General features: G+C 48.5%; 1 protein-coding gene and 1 long non-coding RNA gene across 3 annotated transcripts in view; one reads left to right on the top strand and one right to left on the bottom strand.

The window, feature by feature from the left end:
- LOC121470430 (uncharacterized) lies at nucleotides 1-659 on the bottom strand. Its single transcript, XR_005981367.2, has 2 exons — nucleotides 349-659; nucleotides 1-254 (listed from the first exon to the last, which is right to left on the bottom strand). It is a non-coding gene; the product is annotated as an uncharacterized lncRNA (long non-coding RNA).
- A 209-nt stretch (nucleotides 660-868) lies between these two features.
- The window catches only part of PAX3 (paired box 3), a 75,813-nt gene continuing 57,036 nt past the window's right edge, over nucleotides 869-19,645 (top strand). Inside the window, exons 1-4 of one of the 2 annotated variants that reach the window (XM_072933431.1) lie at nucleotides 869-1,214; nucleotides 2,086-2,321; nucleotides 3,701-3,827; nucleotides 4,471-4,605. In XM_072933431.1, the coding sequence (XP_072789532.1) occupies nucleotides 1,130-1,214; nucleotides 2,086-2,321; nucleotides 3,701-3,827; nucleotides 4,471-4,605 (583 nt within the window). In that variant the 5' untranslated portion in view covers nucleotides 869-1,129. Of the gene's footprint in view, nucleotides 1,215-2,085; nucleotides 2,322-3,697; nucleotides 3,828-4,470; nucleotides 4,606-19,645 lie in introns of both variants that reach the window. The other variant, XM_030280447.4, reaches the window with a different exon arrangement.

Here is a 19,645-nt window from a genome sequence, read left to right as displayed (position 1 = left end):
CAGACTTTACCTCTTTTATTTTTCCAGCAGTTTAGTTTGAATACTACAATAAATTCCTGGGAACAAACGCTTGTTAGTAAGACTTTAACATGCACCGCCTCGCACCAATACACATATAAACGCTCACGCACACGCGTGAAACGCAGGGACACCCTTGTCCCACAGGTTTTTAAAAGCAGACATCCCCACGGAGATCTCATTGGCAGCTCTTGCTCTCAAAACCGTGAGCGCCGTTTGTTCCAGAGATGTTTCTTCTGTACGTAGAGAGATATCAGCTCAAGTAAATAAGTAGAAGGAAAGAATTAATGAGCATTTTTTCCTTAAAATGAAAAAGGTTGTTGCCCCTACCCCTCCGCCGGTGCTCGGGGAGCGGAGTCAGGCAAAAAACCCGCTTCGTGGCAGCCAGGCGGGGGCTGTCCCACCCAGTCCCGCAGCGACACGGGGTCCTGAGCGGTGCGATGTCCAGGCCGGCCCGGTCGGTGCTTCCCTCCCGGGGCTGGGGCGGCCGTCGGGGTACCGAGATCCCCATCGCCGGCCGTCCTCTGCTTGTGGGGAAAGGGTCCAGCGCGGCTCTGTCCGCGGGGTGCCGAGCCGAGCCGAGCCGAGCCGAGCCGAGCCGGTCCGGCCGAGCCGAGCCGAGCCGAGCCGAGCCGAGCCGAGCCGAGCCGCGCGGTGCCGGTCCGGCCGCGCCGCCGTGGCGCGGGCCGGGGCGATGCGCGAGCCGCCCGCTCGCCCAATCAGCGGGGGCGGCGCGGCCGGGCCGGCCGGCGGTGGCCAATCGCGGCGGCGCCGCCGCCGGGCCGCGCCGGGCGCGGAGCCGATAAATGCTCCGGGCCCCGCGGCCGCCGCTCCCCGCCGCACCGGGGACGCCGCCGCCGCCCCCCGCCCGCCCTCCCCGCGCTCGGCCGCGCCGCCCGGCGGGGCTCCGGCCCGGCCCCTGCCCTCCCGGTGCGGGGCAGCGCGGGTCACTGACAAAGGGGCAGCGGCGGAGCTGCCTCCTCCCCGCCCCTCGGCGGCATCCCCCACCCCCTCCGGGACCGCTCCTGATTCGGCGGGGCCCGCTGACAGCGCGGGTCTCCCCTAGATCAGCCCTCACCTGGATATAACCCTGCCGGCCGCTGCCGCCGCGATGACAACTCTGGCCGGAGCTGTCCCCAGGATGATGCGCCCCGGGGCCGGGCAGAACTATCCCCGCAGCGGGTTCCCGCTGGAAGGTAAGGCCGCGCCTATGCTGCTCCCGGTCGGGAAAGGGATATTCATTCCGTGTCGGGACGCCGGAACAAAGCGGCCCCCGGCCCGCCAGAACTGGCGCACGGAGTCCTCCAGGACGGCCGCCCGGCTTCCCCCCGGGTTGTCAGAGCAGGGTTTGTCCCGGCTCGGGCGCGGCCCGGGCGGCTCCGGCCTCGCACCCTGCGAGCGGCCCGTCCCGCGAGCAGGAGGAGCCCACCGGGAGGTCGGCAGCGCACCGGCCCCGGTTCTCTTAGTGAAGGGTGGAGATTAGGGGAGCCCAAAGTTGGGGAAAAAGTTAGGAAAAAAATTCAATTGGGACAAAAGCAATACGAATCGAAAGGAAGTTTAGAACCGTGGGTCGGCACCGAGCCGCTGCGAGTGGCCGCTCTGAATCAAGGTAGCGGCGGTGCGAAGGCCCCGCGGTACCGGGGACCACCAGGCCGTGCCCGAGGGAGGACGGGCGGCTGCCGCGGTCCCACCGCCGCTCCCGGGGCGGCCGAGCCGGGCCGGCCCCCGCGCCGCCGGGGACACCGCGGCCCTCCCGCACCGCTTCCCCGTTCTCCGCCGGAGCCAGGCGGGCTCTGAGAGCCGGCTCCGGCTGAGTGCAACAGGTGAAGCCGCGGCCGCCTCCCTCCCTGCCCGCCGGGCCGGCGGCGGGGTCTCCGCGGGGGCTGCGGGCCCCGGGCGAGCGGCGGGGCGGGCGGGTGAGTTTTATAGAAAAACAACGATAGAAAAACAGTAACAACAACAACAACAACAACAACAAAAAAAAAAAAAAAAAAAAAAAGACGCAGCAGGATCCTAAGAAGACGTTAACGCCATTTACCCCCCTGCCTCCCTTCCCTCCTTTTCTAGTCTCTACCCCTCTAGGCCAGGGCAGAGTCAATCAGCTCGGAGGAGTGTTTATCAATGGCAGGCCTTTACCCAACCATATCCGGCACAAGATAGTGGAGATGGCCCACCATGGCATAAGGCCCTGTGTCATCTCCCGCCAGCTGCGAGTGTCCCACGGCTGCGTCTCCAAAATTCTCTGCAGGTACCAGGAGACGGGCTCCATCCGGCCGGGGGCCATCGGCGGCAGCAAGCCCAAGGTGAGCCTCTCCCGCCCGCCTGGAACCGGGCAAATCCCGGTCGCGGTGGCGGGGAGCGAGTTCCGACACGGCCCAGGCTGGTCGGCACCGGGGTTTACGGTCGGGACGGCGGCACTCAGGAGGGCCGGGGGAGCCGTGCGAGACGGGGGGTGGGCGCAGACACTTATGGGACAGAGCACCCCCGCCGTGTCCCCGCCTGTTGCTTTCAAACTTCCCGAAGTTTTAGAAAATATTGTTGGAGTTCTTGGCGATAATATACTTTTAATTAAGGAAATGCTATTAAAAAAAAAAAAACAAACCCAAACGAAAACGGGGCGAAAGGGGCAGTTTTTTGAGAGCTTGGCTTCCCAGAGCCCCGCGTGGCCCGCGCTCATTTTTCCCGCAGGAGCGCAGGCGGGCTCGGGGCTGCGGGACGGACCGGGACGCGACCGGTCCGGTGTGGAGCTGACCCAGCACGGCTGGATCGGGCCCTCCCGCTTTCGTTGAAAGCGCAAGAAAACAACCTGTATTTCTGCCGGTCTCTTTACCGCTCCTTCTGCTCTGTTTACTTTTTCTCTGTGCTCTAGAGCTGCGAGTATTTATAGCTACGCCACCAAAAAGTTTGCGCTAACAATAACGGAGACGAATTTTTTCCCCTAGATTAAGTTTCTCCTTCTCTAGCTTTTCTTTCCCACTAAAGTGAAGTAAAGGCTTGAGTTTTTATTGGAAGTTGTTGCTAGATTTCCCCCCCCCTCCGTCCTTCTTTGATTCTTCTAAAGTAGCGAAGCGATGCCCGAACTTTTCCTTTCCGTGTTAGGAGTAGAGGTAATTTTGTATAAATGTGCTACTCAAACGTAAGGCTATTGCCAGCCGAGAGATCGTTGTTTTTCTTTGGTTTTTAGATTTATTTTAAAATCACGAGACTACCGAAGAAAAATACCGGTACTCGAACTTCTCCGCGTTTTTATTACGCTGGTTTTTGTTCGGAGCTGCAAACTTTGTTCAGCCGAAACTTTACTGACCTGGAGCTTCGTTGCCCGGAGTCCTCCGCTGGTCGCGACCTGCTATTTTCTCGGCCGCACGGCAGCCGGTGCTGCCTAATTCGGGGTTTTCCATGCCGAAGGCTCTGTCCCGCGTTCCCGGTAACCCCGGAGGATTTTCTGGGACGTTTCGTTTAACGCGGAGTGTGTTCGTTTTATGCGGCCCGTTATTACCTTCTGTGTCCCCTCTTGCTTCTCGCTGCCGCCTGCGGGTGTTTTATACCGGCGTTTGGAGCGGGGCCGGTGCGGCTCTCGCTGGGGACGGCGCGGGCGCTCCGAGCGCCGCGGGGCTCCGGCGGCGGCAGCCCCGGCTCCCCGGCCCTGCAGACTGTGCCCGCTCGCCTTGTCTTTATGAAGCAGGTGACGACGCCGGATGTCGAGAAGAAAATAGAGGAATACAAGCGGGAAAACGCGGGCATGTTCAGCTGGGAGATCCGGGACAAGCTGCTGAAGGACGGGGTGTGTGACCGCAACTCGGTGCCGTCAGGTACGGAGCGGGGAGTTCGGAGTGTCCTGGAGGGTCGGGGGCGGCCGGGGAGGTCAGCGCGGTACCCGGGTGAGCCCCGTCCCCTCGGGATCGGGGCCCCGGGCCGGAGCGGTGCCCGCGGTGCCTCCCTCCCGGGAGGATTCCTGCTCTCGGCGGGGTGTTTTCAATTAAATCGCAACTGCATCCCCCTCCCCTCCTCCTCTCGACGCTTCCCCGCCGTCCCCTCCGGGCTGCTGCCGCAGGAGGGCTCGGAGCTTGCCGGAGACGAGGGGCTGGGGAGCAGGAGATGGGGAGCAGGAGATGGGGAGCAGCTCCCTGCTCCGGCGGGGTGGGGCGGGGGGCATGTGGAGCCGGAGCAGTGTTGGTGAGGGGTCTGAGGGTCTTTATCACCCGCCATGCGGGCTCGGGGGACAGAAAGATTCTCGGGAGCCGCTGTGCCCGCGCTGGAATCGGCGCGGGCCGGTGCCCCGGGAACCCCCGCGGGGACGGGAGCGGGCAGCTGCCGTCCCTAAGTCCCGACTGGCAGTGGCCGAGGGACACAGGCCGGTGGCACTGATGGGGGACTCGGCTTCCCGGGCTGGCCCGAGAGCCGCAGGGGGCTGCTGGGGACGAGCCGGTCACAGCTCTGCGCTCTCCCCCGAAGTGAGCTCCATCAGCCGCATCCTGCGGAGCAAGTTTGGGAAAGGCGAGGAAGAGGAGGCTGAGCTGGAAAGAAAAGAGGTGGAGGAAGGCGACAAGAAGGCCAAGCACAGCATTGATGGCATCCTCAGCGAAAGAGGTAAAGTCGTGCTTGTCCCTGCTCTCCGTGGAGCCCTGTGACGGCCCAGTGCCAGTCCCAGGTGCTGGTGGCTACCACTCCCCATCTCCCAGAGGTTGTCCTGGGGCAGCACAGCAGGAGGTGTAGGGCGAGTGAGCCCTGCCAGCCTGGCTGCCCCATCTATCCTATCCCACTCCCCCAGCGGAGCCGCCCCGCAGTGTGCAGGAATGGAACAAAGGTGGGAGTCGCTGCTAGTTTGGCTTTCAATATCCAGGGAGCCGGAGGGTTGGGGCCACCACAGAGCCCCTCACCACAGAGCCCCTCACCACAGCCGTGCAGGGGCTCCTTTCCCAAGCCAAGCGAAAAGCTGCAGCTGCAGAGAAGGGGCAGTTGTAGCAAAAACCCGCAGACTCTCAAGTCTCTGCAGTTTGAACCGGGCAGGGAGACACGTTTTGTTTTTTCTGCTCTTAAAACTGCTGGGAAGAGCATGTGTTGGTGTTTGGCCTGGGACTGCGAGAAGGTTGCAACCTGAGCGAGGCGGAGGTGAGGGGCTGCTGCGGGGGGACAGCTGCTGCTCCCCTCGGAGCCACCCCTGGTCCCGGCCGGGCCGGGGTACAGGGGCAGGCAGGGCCCGGCCCGGCCCCTGGTGTGGAAGTCGCTGCCCAGCACATGCACAGGCACTGGAGAAGGCGAGACAAAAGTACCAAATGAGCTGGTCAAACATTTGTACAACTTTTCCAGCTTTTACAAAGAAGGCCTTCTATACACAATCTACACTTGGAGATGAACTTGGAAAACAAAGAGGGGGGAGTCCATTGAAACTCACACTTTGGCTTTGCACAGACAAAGCTTCAGCTAGCAGCAGCTTGATGTGAACAAAAGAAGGCAACCTTTTTATAATTCAAGGAGAAAAGAAGAGAAAACAGCCCCACAAAAGGCTGAGAAAAGACATTATGGGCTTGCAATGAGGGATGAATTATTCAATGAGCCCCTAATAGCTGATGCTCCACGCAGTTTTATGGACTCTCTAATGTGGAAAAAAATAGCTGTTTTTAGAGAGAAAATGTTTATAGCATTTCTAGGCATCAAGGGATGCTGGTGTTGTGCAAGGACAACAAAAATCTGTTCTTTGACAGTAAGACAAGTCTTTGTTTTATTAGAACAAACCCCTAAACCCTCCTAAAACTTAGTTTTCAACTGTTATTAAAACTTTTAGGAAAGCCTCATCTTCTGTGTGCTTGTGTTTGCAAGGAAGTGTGTAATACAGACATGCAGAAGATGCTAACAAAATTAGAGATTTTAAGGCCAGAAGTCACAATTTGATTGCGTGGTCTAGTTGCCCTATATGATGGGTCCAGAGTTTCCTCCAGCATCCCCTTCAACAGAGGATTTTTCCAAGAGGGATGTGCACCAAGGGAAAAATAGCTACATTCAGTGTCCTAGTTGTTAAATAACTAGCTTTGCTGCCTTCTTCAATTTCTTGACAGAGATTAAAAACAGAAGATAGTAAGCCTTGATAATATCACTACTTTATAGAATGAAGAGTGGTTAGTAGCGACAGCAAGAGAAAAAATATTGTTATCAATATAACCCATCCTTCTGTTTCTCTTTGAAACGGTCTTCCTGTCCTTGGACTGTCTGCCCTTTAAAGTGGGGCTCCTCATTTACTATAAATCGGTGTCTGGATGCATGACTTCCTTCCACCAGCCCAGGGGAGCCCCAAAACTCTTTCAGGAAAGCTCTGGGGCTGGTGATGTCTTGCTGCGAGAGTGGCTTGCTCATGCCTCCCAGCACAGCGGTAGGAGGGGGCTGCACCCTCTCTCACTTTCTGTGGATGTGAACGTCTAACTTTATTTGTTTTGAGTTCAATCAGTAGCAATTTTCCCCTTGATTACATGGGGTAGTGTAGTCCTCTCCTGCCCTAGGCATGCAGGTTTTTGCTGTGTGAACGTGACCGGACAGTTCTGTGGAAACGGCAGCTTTGGTAATCCCATCTGTTCTGTGACAGTGGCTGGGGAGGCTTGGCAGTGTGAGGGAGAGTGTGCTCTTCCCCACAGCAACGCCTGCTCCCCTCCCTGACTAGCAAGCTGCTGCTTAATCTCATTACTGGAGTGGCTGGGATGCTGCAGTGGGAGCGCGCTGCTGCTCCAGAAAACATTTGCTGCCATACTCCTGTCCTGCGTGGGGTGTGATACTGGAGCCACAGCACACCAGTGAGACCATTACTAGAAAAGAATTACCATAAAGGAAGCCACCACTACTTTCTGTATCTGACCAACAAAAAAAAAAATTTCTGCTTCAACTCTACTGCCAGCAGAGGAGCTTTGATTTCACTCCATCTATAAAAACAATCCTGTTCTGTTACTAAAATAACTGACAGTGCTCTTAAGGATTTGGATGCTGCAGGATCATGTTTGCCAGCACCCACCAGCTTGGCTACCAGGCCTGCTGTGGCAGAGGGTGCCCACTGGCAGTGCATCTCAGATGCCCTCTCTGACACTCGGGCTGCTTGTGGAATGTCCAAAGGGTATCCGTGTGCTGTGCAGAGAAACCCTCGGGTGCCAGCTCAGCCCTGAGTGCTCTGTTACAGAGGGGGAAAAAGTGCAGGGTTTTATGCAATATGAGGAGTTTTTGTTGCTCTGTTCTTGGGGCCTTGAGGTATCTTGGAGCTTGGGTGCCAGGGAAGGCTGTGGGATAGGTCAGAAAATGACTCCTGAGGCTGCTCACCATGGCTTTGCTGCTCCGGAGCACACATTAGTGCTGGACTTTGTCTGGCGTTGCCTGAAATCTCCTCCTCACCATGCACCTTTGGGTGGCTCAAGGAGTGGCATTTTTTCCAAGAACAAGGACAAGAGTTGTCATTTTAATGGTAGCTAATTCCAGATTTAGGGAGTATTTACAGCAGAGTGGGATTAGAGAGAATGGAAACATGACATTTTAAAAAAACATGTGATAGAAACAGCGAATCATTAGGCTCTCTTCCACCACATATATGGGTGTAGGTAAGCTTTTGTATGGCTGGTGTGACTCTGTTTCAGTCTCTCTTCTCAGACACCTACATGAGATTCTCACACCGTTTAGAGATGCCACATTTGCAGCCCTGTACATGCTGTATTTCAGTGTTTCTGCCAGCGTCACCCTCAGCTCTGAGTCCGAGTATATATTTAAAGAAAACTTGATTGTTTAGAATGTGTATCAGGAGGCTGACAGCTCTATAACAGCATATCTGTATTTTTGCACGTGTGATAATTTTTTTTCTTAAAGGCACAAGCCACAAATAAAGAACACAAGAAAGTTTTGTGCCTTCATGTGGCACATCAGGGCTTATTTTTAGCATAACCACTACAGAAGAGGGACTTGCTTGTACCTTTGGTGGGAGTTATGTGCGGCATGGTTTGCTGACTAATCCGATAGATAGCTCCCCCCTCCATGAAATAGCTGTTGTTTTCCGGCAGGAGCAGCGGCTCGCAGCGCTGGGGCAGAGCTGCTGGAGCGGGCCGGGGCTGTGGGGCGGTGGGGAGGGGGCTGGGGCCGGGACCCCCTCCCGGCCTCAAAGGGGGCCTCTGTTCCCACAGCGGAATTGGCCCTCGGGCCCTGTCCTGGCGGATCCTCCCCCAGTCATGCGCACCCGTCCAAAAAGAGCCCTACTCATCCCAAGCCTCTACCCTTGGCTCTGCTGAGAGCAATTCAGGCTACAGCAGACTAAATTGCCTCCTTTATTTTCTTCTTACTTTCATCTTGGACCAAACCCTTCCCCCTTTCCCTCCCCTTCCTCTTTTCTTTTTTTTTTTCTGTGTGCCTGAGGCTCACATTAATACAATTTCGGCACCACCCCTATTTTAGTGTGTGTATGTGGGGAGTTTGAGGGGGTAGGAAAAAAAAAAGACCTTAGCACAAAAGCCCCGCTCAGCAGCTTGAAAGTTCAAGCTGCTGCTGCCTCTTTAGCTGTGTGATGCTTTTCCTGTTTGTGAGTTTTGGGAAACATTTTTGCTTTGTACTGTAATAGAATTAGAGGACAGATGCTGACTGTAAATGGGACACGCGACTACCAGCCCCTAGCTTAAATATTTAGATGCAATGTTACAATTACTGACTTGATGCAGGAGGCTTTGAAGTGGTGGCACATGATCTAAAGGGTAGCTCGGGCTAGATGGGCTGGCAGATGTTTTGATTAGGGCTGGTCAGTATCATGCAGCCAGTTATTTTTAGATTGCTAAACTAATAAAGACACTTTATTAAGGGAGAAGATTAAAATGGAGGCACCAGATACCAGTTTGAGTCATTCGTTTCTGCATAGTAGACTGTTGGATTAGCGGCTGGAACGTGGGATGAGTCAGATGCTGAGTTAGAATTTGGTTGCAGGGTTGGCCGGGTTTTGCTCCAGTGTCCCGTCCCAAGGTGCAGTGGTAGGAGGACTTAGGTGCTGTGTGAAATGCTGCTGAAATGGGCTGAGGAGCACGGTTTGCTGCCTTGCTCAGTGCTCATGGTACAGACTCACTTATTGAGTGAGGTGTGATGGCTGTGGCTGCAGGCAGTTATCTCCTGAGCCTGACATTTCGTGCAGTACTCGATGTATTACTCGATGTATTTGGTCACTAGCAGGTCTAAGAAATCAACTCGTGTCCCTTGAACAGTGTCGCTTCGGGGGCTCTCAGAGCTGACAAGAAAATAGTACTTAAGTGAGAAAATTTCCCTAGTCAGTCCAGAATCTGGCTCAAGGGAGACAGTGCCAACTCTATTTTCTGTCTGTCTTTTTCCCCTTCTCTTTTCTCCATATCTTAATAGTGAGAGTCCTGGCAGAAAAGCCAGGTGTTGCACAGGTGCAAATTGGTGCAGGTGATTCCATGCAACAGCTTTGTTTCTTCTGCCTGACCCATCATCACCGTGGGGCTCTGGGCCAGGCTTCTTCTTCCAAATAATTATTCTGAAATAATAATTAATAATAATAATAGTAATAATAACAACTAATGACCTCACCATCAAGTGAGAGTGCAATGTCCCAGCATGCTGAGCATTTTTAGGAAGGTGCTAAATGTTTGACTTCAGGGTGACTTCAAAGTGGAGTTTGCTCTTCCAGAGCTGCCGAGGGCAGCCCATTCCCTCCTGTCTTGAAGTGTGGGATTTTGAGGAGAGTGCTAATTGTCAGACTAACTGCAGGCTAATCATCTGACAAAAGCACCAGTAATATTTCCAGCTGTGGGAAGAAAGGGTGTTAATCTAGCAGAGACTCTCTGAAGTAATATATCTACACATCATATCCTTGGCTTGAAATCATGATTTTATTAGTGGCTTTGAATGTTTTGTCATCTTAGGGACGTTTTCTTCAACTTAAGAGTCAGCGCCAGTTCAAGCAGAATTGCGGTGGGCAATTCTGCTTGAATTGCAGCAGATGCTGTGGGCATCCTTTCCAGTTTTCCTAATTGCATCTATCTAGAACAAAGCTGAATGTTATTTCAGCAAATGTCAGGATTGCTTCCCACAAAGCAGTCGATTAACTTGAATTTGTACCCAAGTTAGCACCCTATTTGGTTACTTTGAAAATCTTCATCTATTAGAGTAAAAGGGTGTCATTCCAGAAAGGCAGAGGCAAGAAACTGTTGGTTGACTTCGGTGTGGCTGGGACTTCTTCTGAGAAAGTGATTTATGTATTTGGCTTTCCAGATTCTTTTATGATTGCAAGATCTGTGATGTCAGTAGGAATTTACCATAATAGACATCAGGCTTTTCTTGGAACCAGCTCTGCAATGTGCTGAGGAGCTGCAGTTCCTGGGGAAATCCTCAGGTTTGGGATGTACGAGGGGTTTACTCGATTTCTCTGCAGTCCTGCAGATGCAGCAAGGGCGCTGGTGCCGAGGAGCCCCACTCAAAGAGCCTATTCATGTGTGTAACGCTGCTGGGGCAGGCAGCGATGGGGCCCAAATTTGTTCTATTCTGTTAGTAAAAAGTACCCACAAGTCACAAGAGTGTGACTTTAATCCCGAGTGAAACTCTGGCAAAACTCTCAAGGATTTTTGTGTCTCCGTTTACACAGAGGTAGCAGTGGAATCAGAAGACAGACAGAGGTTCCAATTAGATAAAAAGCTAATTAGCAATTAATGCTGTAAGTAAAAGCCAATATCGATAAAATTCTTGAATAATTTCCCGTGTCTGAGTTTGAATAGTGATTCTCTGTTATATCATGCAGATACAACACTTTTATCTAACACTTATTTGGGGAATATTTAGTTTGGTTTGGGTTTACTTATTGATAAGGGTTGGAACAGGGTTTAGGAGAGGGAAGCCAATAAAGCTGATAGTGATAAATTATCATGAGTCCCCAGAGCTGTGTAATAAAACTGCATTGGGAAATGAAGCAGAACTACAAAGTGGTCTCTGGTTAATTTAAGAAGAAATTGAGTGAAACACAAAGCAATAAATCAGAGCAAGCCAGTCAATGTGAATTTCGCCATGTAAATGTCACTTTAAATCCTATGTAGCAAACATATGTGGCCAGAGAAAGAACAAAATATAGAAATAAAAATGCAGGATGCTTCCAAGTGGTCCCTGAACGCGGAGCTTTCTGGCTAATAAAAATGATGTACAGTAATGTAATTCACCACAAGACCTTGTTTAGCCTAGTGTGAATGTGGCATTTTACTTTACTTGCCCTGGAGTACTCCTGCCCCATGCTGTTAAACTAATTCAGTCTAAATCACTCTGCCTAGAAAAAAGTGAAGTGTAATGAAATTAAAACTCACTGAGGACACATTAGAGTTAAAGTGTGTCATGTGCTGAGATTATTTAGTTAGGGGAGTTCGATGTAATTGTTGACAGGTCATTTATTCATCCTAGTAAATAAAGATTCACAAACTATTAAGAATGTGCATATATAACTAGTAAGACAGTAAAAGGCAATTAAGCAGTCAGTTTAATGTCTTATCTTGCTGGTTGCCCTACAGTTGTTTTACAACTAGGAATTAAAATTTGAAAAGAAAGTTTTCAGTGTCCCTGGCCAAATATTGATTAAGTAGTTGTTTGCTGATGCCATTGTGGCACATAAAAAGGCCAGTGGTTCTGCCCCTTGTTGTTCATCTTCCATTGTTGCTGATTCTTAACCTCGAAGATCAAAGGAGGATCATTTCAGTTTATCTGTCTTGGAAAATCCTTCTTTGCTCCTAAACCCGTATGGATTAATGGCCAAATTGTCTTTAATGAGATGTGAAATTTGAATGGAATCCTTATTTTGCATGGTCTGTTGGATGTATACACTGTATTCTCTTACAGTTTTGTGGGTTTTTTTTTCTTTAGCATTACTAGATTTGATTTTATTTTAATCACTTTAGTTTTAGTATACAGCACATTGAATTGTTATTATTGTAGCAGGTAAAATACATTGTACTTAACTGAATTTTCTAAAACTATTTTTATTACATGTAATCTTTTTGATGAGTGTAGCCTAAAGGGAAAAAAAAAGTTGTCTTCGTATACCAAATCACATAGGAGATAAATAGTCCAGGGCTGCCAATAAAAGAAAGGGATCTTGAGAAGACAGCCCATTCTCCGGACTGAGCTCTCAGAATATAGGGGACACAAACGAGCTTGCAACATTCATTTGGTCATTTTCTTCAGTTTGGATTTTATGGCCCCTACTTGCCTCAGCTAGAATGGTTGTGCTGTCCCTTCTCCCAAAAAAAGGGAAGCTGGATTGACGAGGCTGCGCAGAAAAACAAGCAAGAGCACTTGAGAACAATCAGTTCTTTGTTGCATGGCAGAAAGCTATATTTATTTCAGAGATAGCAAAATGTATCCCACCACATCCTCAGTAGAAGAGGCTGTGCAATCTGGGTGTGTTTTGTTACTATGATATGAGTTTTCATCTGAATTGTGAGGTATGGGAGTGTTAGACCCAGGTCCCACTGCATCCACCAGACACAGAATTTAGCTTCACAAACAGTAGTAAGAAGCCTGGTGAAACCAGAAATCCGCTCCTGGTGTTGCATTAATTTTTAGGTGAGTGGGTGGATCTCTGCTGTTGTGAAAAACAGCAGAGTAAAGGATAAGAGAAAAATTTTTAATCGTCTTTTTCTCATTCCTTTTCTTAAATACACTCTGCTTCCATTCTGTCTCATTATTGCTGACTAAAATATCAGTCCATGCCTGCTTTGCAAGTACTCAGCTACTTTAGGAGACATTTTGTCCCAGAGTAAGAGCTAACACTCTTTGAAAGCATTTTAGAAACAAATTTCCTCAAAGTCCATGAGCTCAACTTTTTGTTTCCATAGAGAGCTGTGGGGAACACAGTAACAGCCATGCTACCTTTTGATTTTTTTAAAACAGATATTTGCCTGGTTGTAGACTTTCTGCCAAACATGATCAATGTTTTTATCATGCACAAGCCCATATAAGGATTAGTCTTAAGGATTTTTATATTTATAATATGCCTCATGTTGGATGTCTGATCTAAAAATGACAATGTAGTAATTTCTTTATCAGATATATTGTCACATAGATGGCTGTGGTTTGAATAGTATGAGGAATAAACTGTCTGTGGCTGACAATTCTGCAAGCTGACAGCTTATTCAGCCCCTGTCAAATCTTATTCACCTTACTTAAATGAGCAGGACTGTTCAAGCCAATGTAATCAGAATCTTTTCCATGTACTAGCCTGGAAAAGCAATAGCAACCACTGCTCTTCTGGCAAAATTCACTTTGTTAAAAATGTAACCCATCTACCCCCTGCGAGGCAGTAGCACCAACCATACTTGGTGTAACCAAATTGTACTTAAAACTGTTTTTCATCTCTATTTTTAACTGTCCCAGGGAGGATGGAGATGAGTACGGACAGGCTTTATAGAAACCAGGCTGGCAGAGTAGCAGGGACTGTTTCCACAGAAAATCCGTTTTTGCTGAAGATGGTGTGGCAGGACTTCCTTTTCGTTTTGAGGTAGGGCTGGCTGCTTGATCTGCTGTGAAGTGCTGAAGGGTCAGAGCGTGAGGTGGGGGAATCCGTGCCCCTGACACCTACTCAGCCCCTCCTGTCAGGCTGAGTGATGAGAAAAAACTTGCACAGAACTAGGCTGGAAGTCAGGACTCAGAATGTTTCACGAACAGCAAAATAAGTTCTTTTCAGAAGGAAGGGGTTTTAAAAGAAGAAAAAAGAAGTGGAAATTATTCAGCTAAAGAAAATGGGAAGCAAAATACACTGTTTCACAATGAAAAATACAGATTTTGAAAAAATAAATCACTGGAATTCCATTTACCAAGGAATAAATCAAGTAACTCCACTGCAGATGGTGAACTGATGCTGTTGTGTGAGTGAACGCTGAATTAAATTATCAGTATTTACATAGAAGAGATATTTCCAAACAAGTACTAGCTAAGGAGTGATAGTTTAAGTGAGCAGTCATCAAATCTTTATGGTGTGGTGTTATAGATGGAGATTACAAATTTTTTCTGTAGAATTTTAACATATGTAGTGCAGAGAAAGGCATCGTGTGTACCTCCCTTGCTGTATGTGGTGGTTATTCCCCGTATGGTATATGACTTCACTGTGTTCTTTGTCTGTGGAACTGGAAAATAATAGAAGAAAACATTCAGGAATCTATTTAGAAGATTATACAATAGATGTCACAGTTAGGAAAAAGCCCTGTGGGTTCATCCCTGCTTTAGCACAGTTGATTTGACCTACTCTCTTTTAAATCAACAGGCTCAAGCAAAAATGCTCGAATATTTGGCAGCTACATAGAAAACCACACAAACCCCTGTTGCTTTAGTACCCACAACTTGTTTTCCAACAAATACAGTGTTGTCTTTTGAAAACCCCTTAAAGCTAACTGCTTGTCCATCTCTTCTGAACAGCACTGAGGCTGCTGTGTGCACCGGGGCAGGGCTGCAGCAGCCAGGAGCATTGCAGGGTCTCAGGGTACTCACATGTCCTGGGGAAAATGCAAAATGGCTGCATACAGCACACACATTTTCAGTCTTTTTGTTATTTCCATCTCTATGCTTTAAAAGTTTCATGGGCCCAAATGGTATTGACATTTACATGAGAACAGTCCTGTGCTCTCAGCAGGGCTGTGCAGGTTACTTAGCACTGAATCTGCACGAAAGTTTAATCACATTCCAGATTTGAGGGAACACCTTCACTTTCTCAGACTTAGCAAGACCTTACAGTGCTAAACATCTATTTTTGCTGGTAAAGAAGAGACCTTACACAGCCAGTAAGCGGAGTTAAAATGCCGCAAGCAGCGCAAATTAAAAAAAGCTGATTTAGAGAATGGTGCATAATTTTTCTAATGTATGATTTAGCAACAAAAAGCAAAAACCTCCCCCCAGCTCTCTGCTGTAAGGAGCTCTGTAAGCAATCTGCTCCATCAGTCCTGGCAGGGTGGGAGGCACTGCTGCTCCCTCTGATTTCTGGCCCCTCCCTGCCTGAAGGGTATCAGGAGGGGAGGCACACTGTGTCCCCATATACAGCATTCCTGTCCTTGGTCCTCATTGACACAGCAAATGAAATTTTTGGAAGGACACCATGTAATTTGAATGGTTGTCAAACCTTATACTATGATGGGTGTAAAAAGGGTTTGTCCCCAGACTGTAAGAGGTCACTTAGCCAAGGAAGAAATAAAATCAGAATTTAATGTTACTGTGCTTTTCCTGTATTGGCAGTTGAAAAGATGGAGTGATGATTGATGACATAAATAGTTCTGTTTATCTGATGTCAGAAACAGACTTTTCAGCCCTGGAAGAATGAATCACAGACAGGAATTTAAAGTGAATATTAAAAAAAATCATAACTATAGCTAGTACCTGAATCTTGGTAATGATAGTTATAAATAAAAATTAAAACACCCTAGAAAAGTGTTACGAGGGGGAAAAATATCCTCCAGGTGATGAAAAAGTGTAGGAAGGACTCACCTTTTCCTATTCTTGAGTGCTAACATGCAGAATAGTGACCACTCTATTAAAGAAAGGGGCCAGCTGGTGCTGAAACTCGGCTGCTGGGTGACACAGGGAGGGGCTGTGGAGCAGTGGGGTTCCAGCATGGCAAAGGGGGAACCCCTTTGGATGCCCCTCTGTGTTGCTGCTCCTGCTTCACCTCGGGGTTTTGGTGCAGTGCTGTGCCCTTAGGGTGCCTTGGGCCCCTTTTTGGGGCCAGATCCTTTGGCTGAAAGACCCATTGTGCTTCTCTGAGTGTGAGCCTGGAGCAGCCAGCTCAGTCCCTGGGACAGGCTGGCTGCAGGGCTGCTGCAGGGCTGGCTGCAGGGCTGGCTGCAGGGCTGCTGCAGGGCTGGCTGCAGGGCTGGCTGCAGGGCTGCTGCAGGGCTGGCTGCAGGGCTGCTGCAGGGCTGGCTGCAGGGCTGCTGCAGGCTGCTCCCAGCTCAGTCCCTGTGACAAGCTGGCTGCAGGGCTGCTGCAGGGCTGCTGCAGGGCTGCTGCAGGGCTGGCTGCAGGGCTGCTGCAGGCTGCTCCCAGCTCAGTCCCTGTGACAAGCTGGCTGCAGGGCTGCTGCAGGGCTGCTGCAGGGCTGGCTGCACGGCTGGCTGCAGGTTGCTCCCAGCTCAGTCCCTGGGACAGGCTGGCTGCAGCCTGGCTCCCAGCCCAGCTGGGACCTGGGGCTACCCTGCTTCCAGCTCCTCACTCTGCCCTTTCCTTCTGTGAGGCTTGCAAGTGATTTCTTTATATTTATTGCGAGGTTTAAAGCTTCCACAGGACTGCTGTGCTCTCGAGGGGCAGGCAGGGGGGTCACAGGGGTGCTCTGTAGCTGGTGCTTTCTCCTTGGTGACATTCAGCTGTTGGAGTGGATGCCTCAGCTCCCTGTGATTTGGGCTGAAGGGTTTTCTCCCACCCTTGTACAGCTAGTGCTGGTTTGCTGCTGTGGAAAAGGGGCTGCCCAGCCCATCCTTCCTTAGGCTTTGACTTTCTTCCTACTGGGCTCTGGTGAGTGTGTTCTGTGTCTTTGAATTGGGCTAAGGGATCTTTTTTAATACCTCTTTTGAATAGGAAGGAGTGATCTTGGTGACTGATGTGTTTATGAGTAAGTAATACTCCTATATAAACAAACAAGAAAAAAGTTATGGCAAAATTGGTGCTGGAAGAGTTGGCTTTAGATTGAAGGGGAACTGATTGGAGTTGGTACAATTTGCTCTGTGTTTCTTGCAGTGACTTTGTGCACTGCTTGTGCCTGGAGCCAGCTGAGATAGGACTTCTCACTCCTCCTTCCCTCTTACTGGTCTTACTGGTCTCTTCCTCTCTGGTTAAATTTTCTCTTTGTATCTGTGGTGGTTTTTTATTTTTGTGTGGTTTTTTTTTTTGTTGGTTTTTTTTTTTTGTGTGTGTTTAGTTTGCTTTTTTTTTTTTTTTTTTTTTTAAAGAAATTAGGCCAATGATATTTTCCTCCCTCAATGGTATTTCCAAATGTCTGGTGTCCAGGAATCAAAAGTGTTCCATAGGTTCAGCTGTCATCGTTCATCTGCTGAAACTGCAAATCCAGATGGAACGATACTTTAGAATGAATGTTTGTGGCTAGATAGGATTGCAGCCTGCCCTTGGAAGAGTAGTTCAGCTTTCAACTTCGGGGTTTGCAGACTTGGGGAACACCAGGGGTTGTTTGTAGAGGGGACAGTGGGTACCCTCTGGTCCAGTGGCCCATGGTATGGACCACTTAACCCACCAGATGCAGCAAGCCCTGGCACAGAGCAGCAGGGGCGTGCTTTGGTGAAGGTAAAGACTCTGCACCTTTATTTTTAGTAGTTTTATTACTATTTTTTAAAGCTAAAGCAGATCAGTAGCTAGTGTGGTCTAGGATTAAGCCCAAGAATCTAGAGGTGTTACCTCAAATTACACTGAGGCTCTGAGCTACCATGTATTTACTGGAGTACAGCAGAAATTGATACATATTTTTTGCTGGTTTTGCCGAGTCTCCCATGAATATCCTGCAAATTTCTCAAACATGTGGTGTGAAAAATCTATTCAATAATATGTATGAATAATCATTGGTTCTAAGAAAGTATTCAATGCTTGAAATGTATGTGGTTGTGACTGTGCACCCAGGTCTTGCACTGGTTTCTCTTCTACAACTGCTCTTGCTTTCACTAAAAATGTGTATTTCCTGAATAACTGTTAAATTTTTTTCTTTTTAAATTGTATTTGTGTTTTACTGTTGTACTTGTTAAAGCAGAAACATATACTGAGCAGAAAAAGGAGACACAAATCATGCTTTAAGCATTCTTTTGTTGTAAATTGCCAGTATTTTTAGTTTAAAACTGTAGCTTTCTGTCCTTATGCAAGAGAATGCATTTCTCAGTGGTGGGATTTTGTGTTACACAGGCTGACTAGAGATTAACTACTTTGGCTTGATTTTAAAGTTTTATTCAATGAAATCTGTAATTTATTTTATAAGAAATGTTCTTGACAAAGATAAATAGTCCCCAGCTTGGACATGAAATTATGAACCAAAAAAAAGAGGGAGCTAGTTGCAATTGATAGACTGGCTTAAACTTGTCAACAGGTCTTAAAATATTTTTTTTTTTAGATTTAAAACTGCAGTACAACTTGCAGTAAGGCAAGATTTTATTTCTAGAGTTGGTGAAACAAATTTTTTTACTGATTTCTAAAAAATCAGGAAAATTTGATTGTTGCAGTCTATTCCTTGAACAATAAATTTATAGGTTGGTTTTGTGTGTTTTTATTCTTTCTCAGCATCACTAATTCCTCTAATTAATAGTGTCAAGCATGTGAGATTGCTCATAAATCTGAAAAAAGGCCTATTGAATTTAATAGCAAGACTTGCATTGTCTTTAATGAAATTTGGCCAGACCCTAAACAGAAAGGTTTTTTCCCCGTCTCTCTTTGTTTTTTCTTCTCCCCCCCTGCCCCCTCCTATCCTTGAGGCAGAAGAAGTTTTGAGTTTTTCTGAGGAAAGTGAGGAATTCTAGCATTCCTGGGCATGAGAGGAGAATACTGATTAGAATCAGGCAGAGAGCAAGCAGGTGCTGAGCATGTTCATTGCTTAACCCCCTGCCCTGCTCCTGCATCCCTGCCTGACCCAGCGCTCAGACCCTGCAAATAGCAGCAAGTTGCCAGATGTTGGAGATGTTTTCAGTAGGGTGATTATTCACCAGGTCTCGTCTAAAACCGGGGAGTTCCTACAATGGCTGTATTTCATGTTTAAAGCTGGGCTGGGTAAGCCATTGGAGGCAGAGCTGAGGAAAAATACTGTATTTCTGGGAACGAGAGCTGGCTGTTCTGTTGCTGGCTGCTCTGTGGCATCCTTTTGCAAAAAGCTAACACACAGAGTAGCTTGCCTGAGGGCGAGAAAGCTGTATTTTTTTTTTTTTTTTAATGAACAGAAAAAGATTTTATGGGTTAGAAACTGTGCACCCTAAAGAGAGGTGTGTTTAAAAGTTAAGAATCGAAAGCTTTTGTCTGGAGAATAATACGCTTGGAGTAAAGAGCTGCACAATGGAAGTCTTTTCTTCCAGTTATGTATGGACGAGCATCAGTCAGCCAAGGAAGAACTTCAAAGGCCAATGTGAACACTTGCTAGGCTCTTTCTTTCCTGACAGGTTCTTCTGGAGGTAAGACGGGAGAGCTGTTTGTGCTGGGAGCTGGAGCTCTCCTCCTATAGCAGGGGAGGTAATAAATCATGTGCAAACCGAGGCACCCAGCCTCAGCTATCTCTGCCTCCAGACTGGCCCTTTTTGGAAGTTACTAAACCACCCCATTTCATGAGTCTTTTATTGCTTATTCATAAAGAGGTCTCAAATTCCACTTCTGCCTTGCTGGAAAGGCCCCATGCCAGATGGAGGGGGAAGATGATCCATTTCTCTGCCTCCAAAAAATACTCATTATTCATACACTGTAATTTTCCTTTAAGGTGGAAAACCAGCCCCAATGTGTATTAATATAAGTGGTCCAAGGGTATAACTGCTGTGCATTAAAACAGAAACCGAACTTCATGTATGGAGAGTGTCAGGGTTGGTAAAGGAGATGCTTCTCTAATATAGGAAAGAGAAACTCCAAATAGCATCCAGAGAAATCTCTTCAACTTGACCTAATAATTTCATTTTATGAATTTTGA

This window comes from Taeniopygia guttata, chromosome 9 (assembly GCF_048771995.1).
Source record: "Taeniopygia guttata chromosome 9, bTaeGut7.mat, whole genome shotgun sequence".
Lineage (NCBI taxonomy): Eukaryota > Metazoa > Chordata > Aves > Passeriformes > Estrildidae > Taeniopygia > Taeniopygia guttata.
This window is presented reverse-complemented; position numbering and strand designations above follow the sequence as displayed.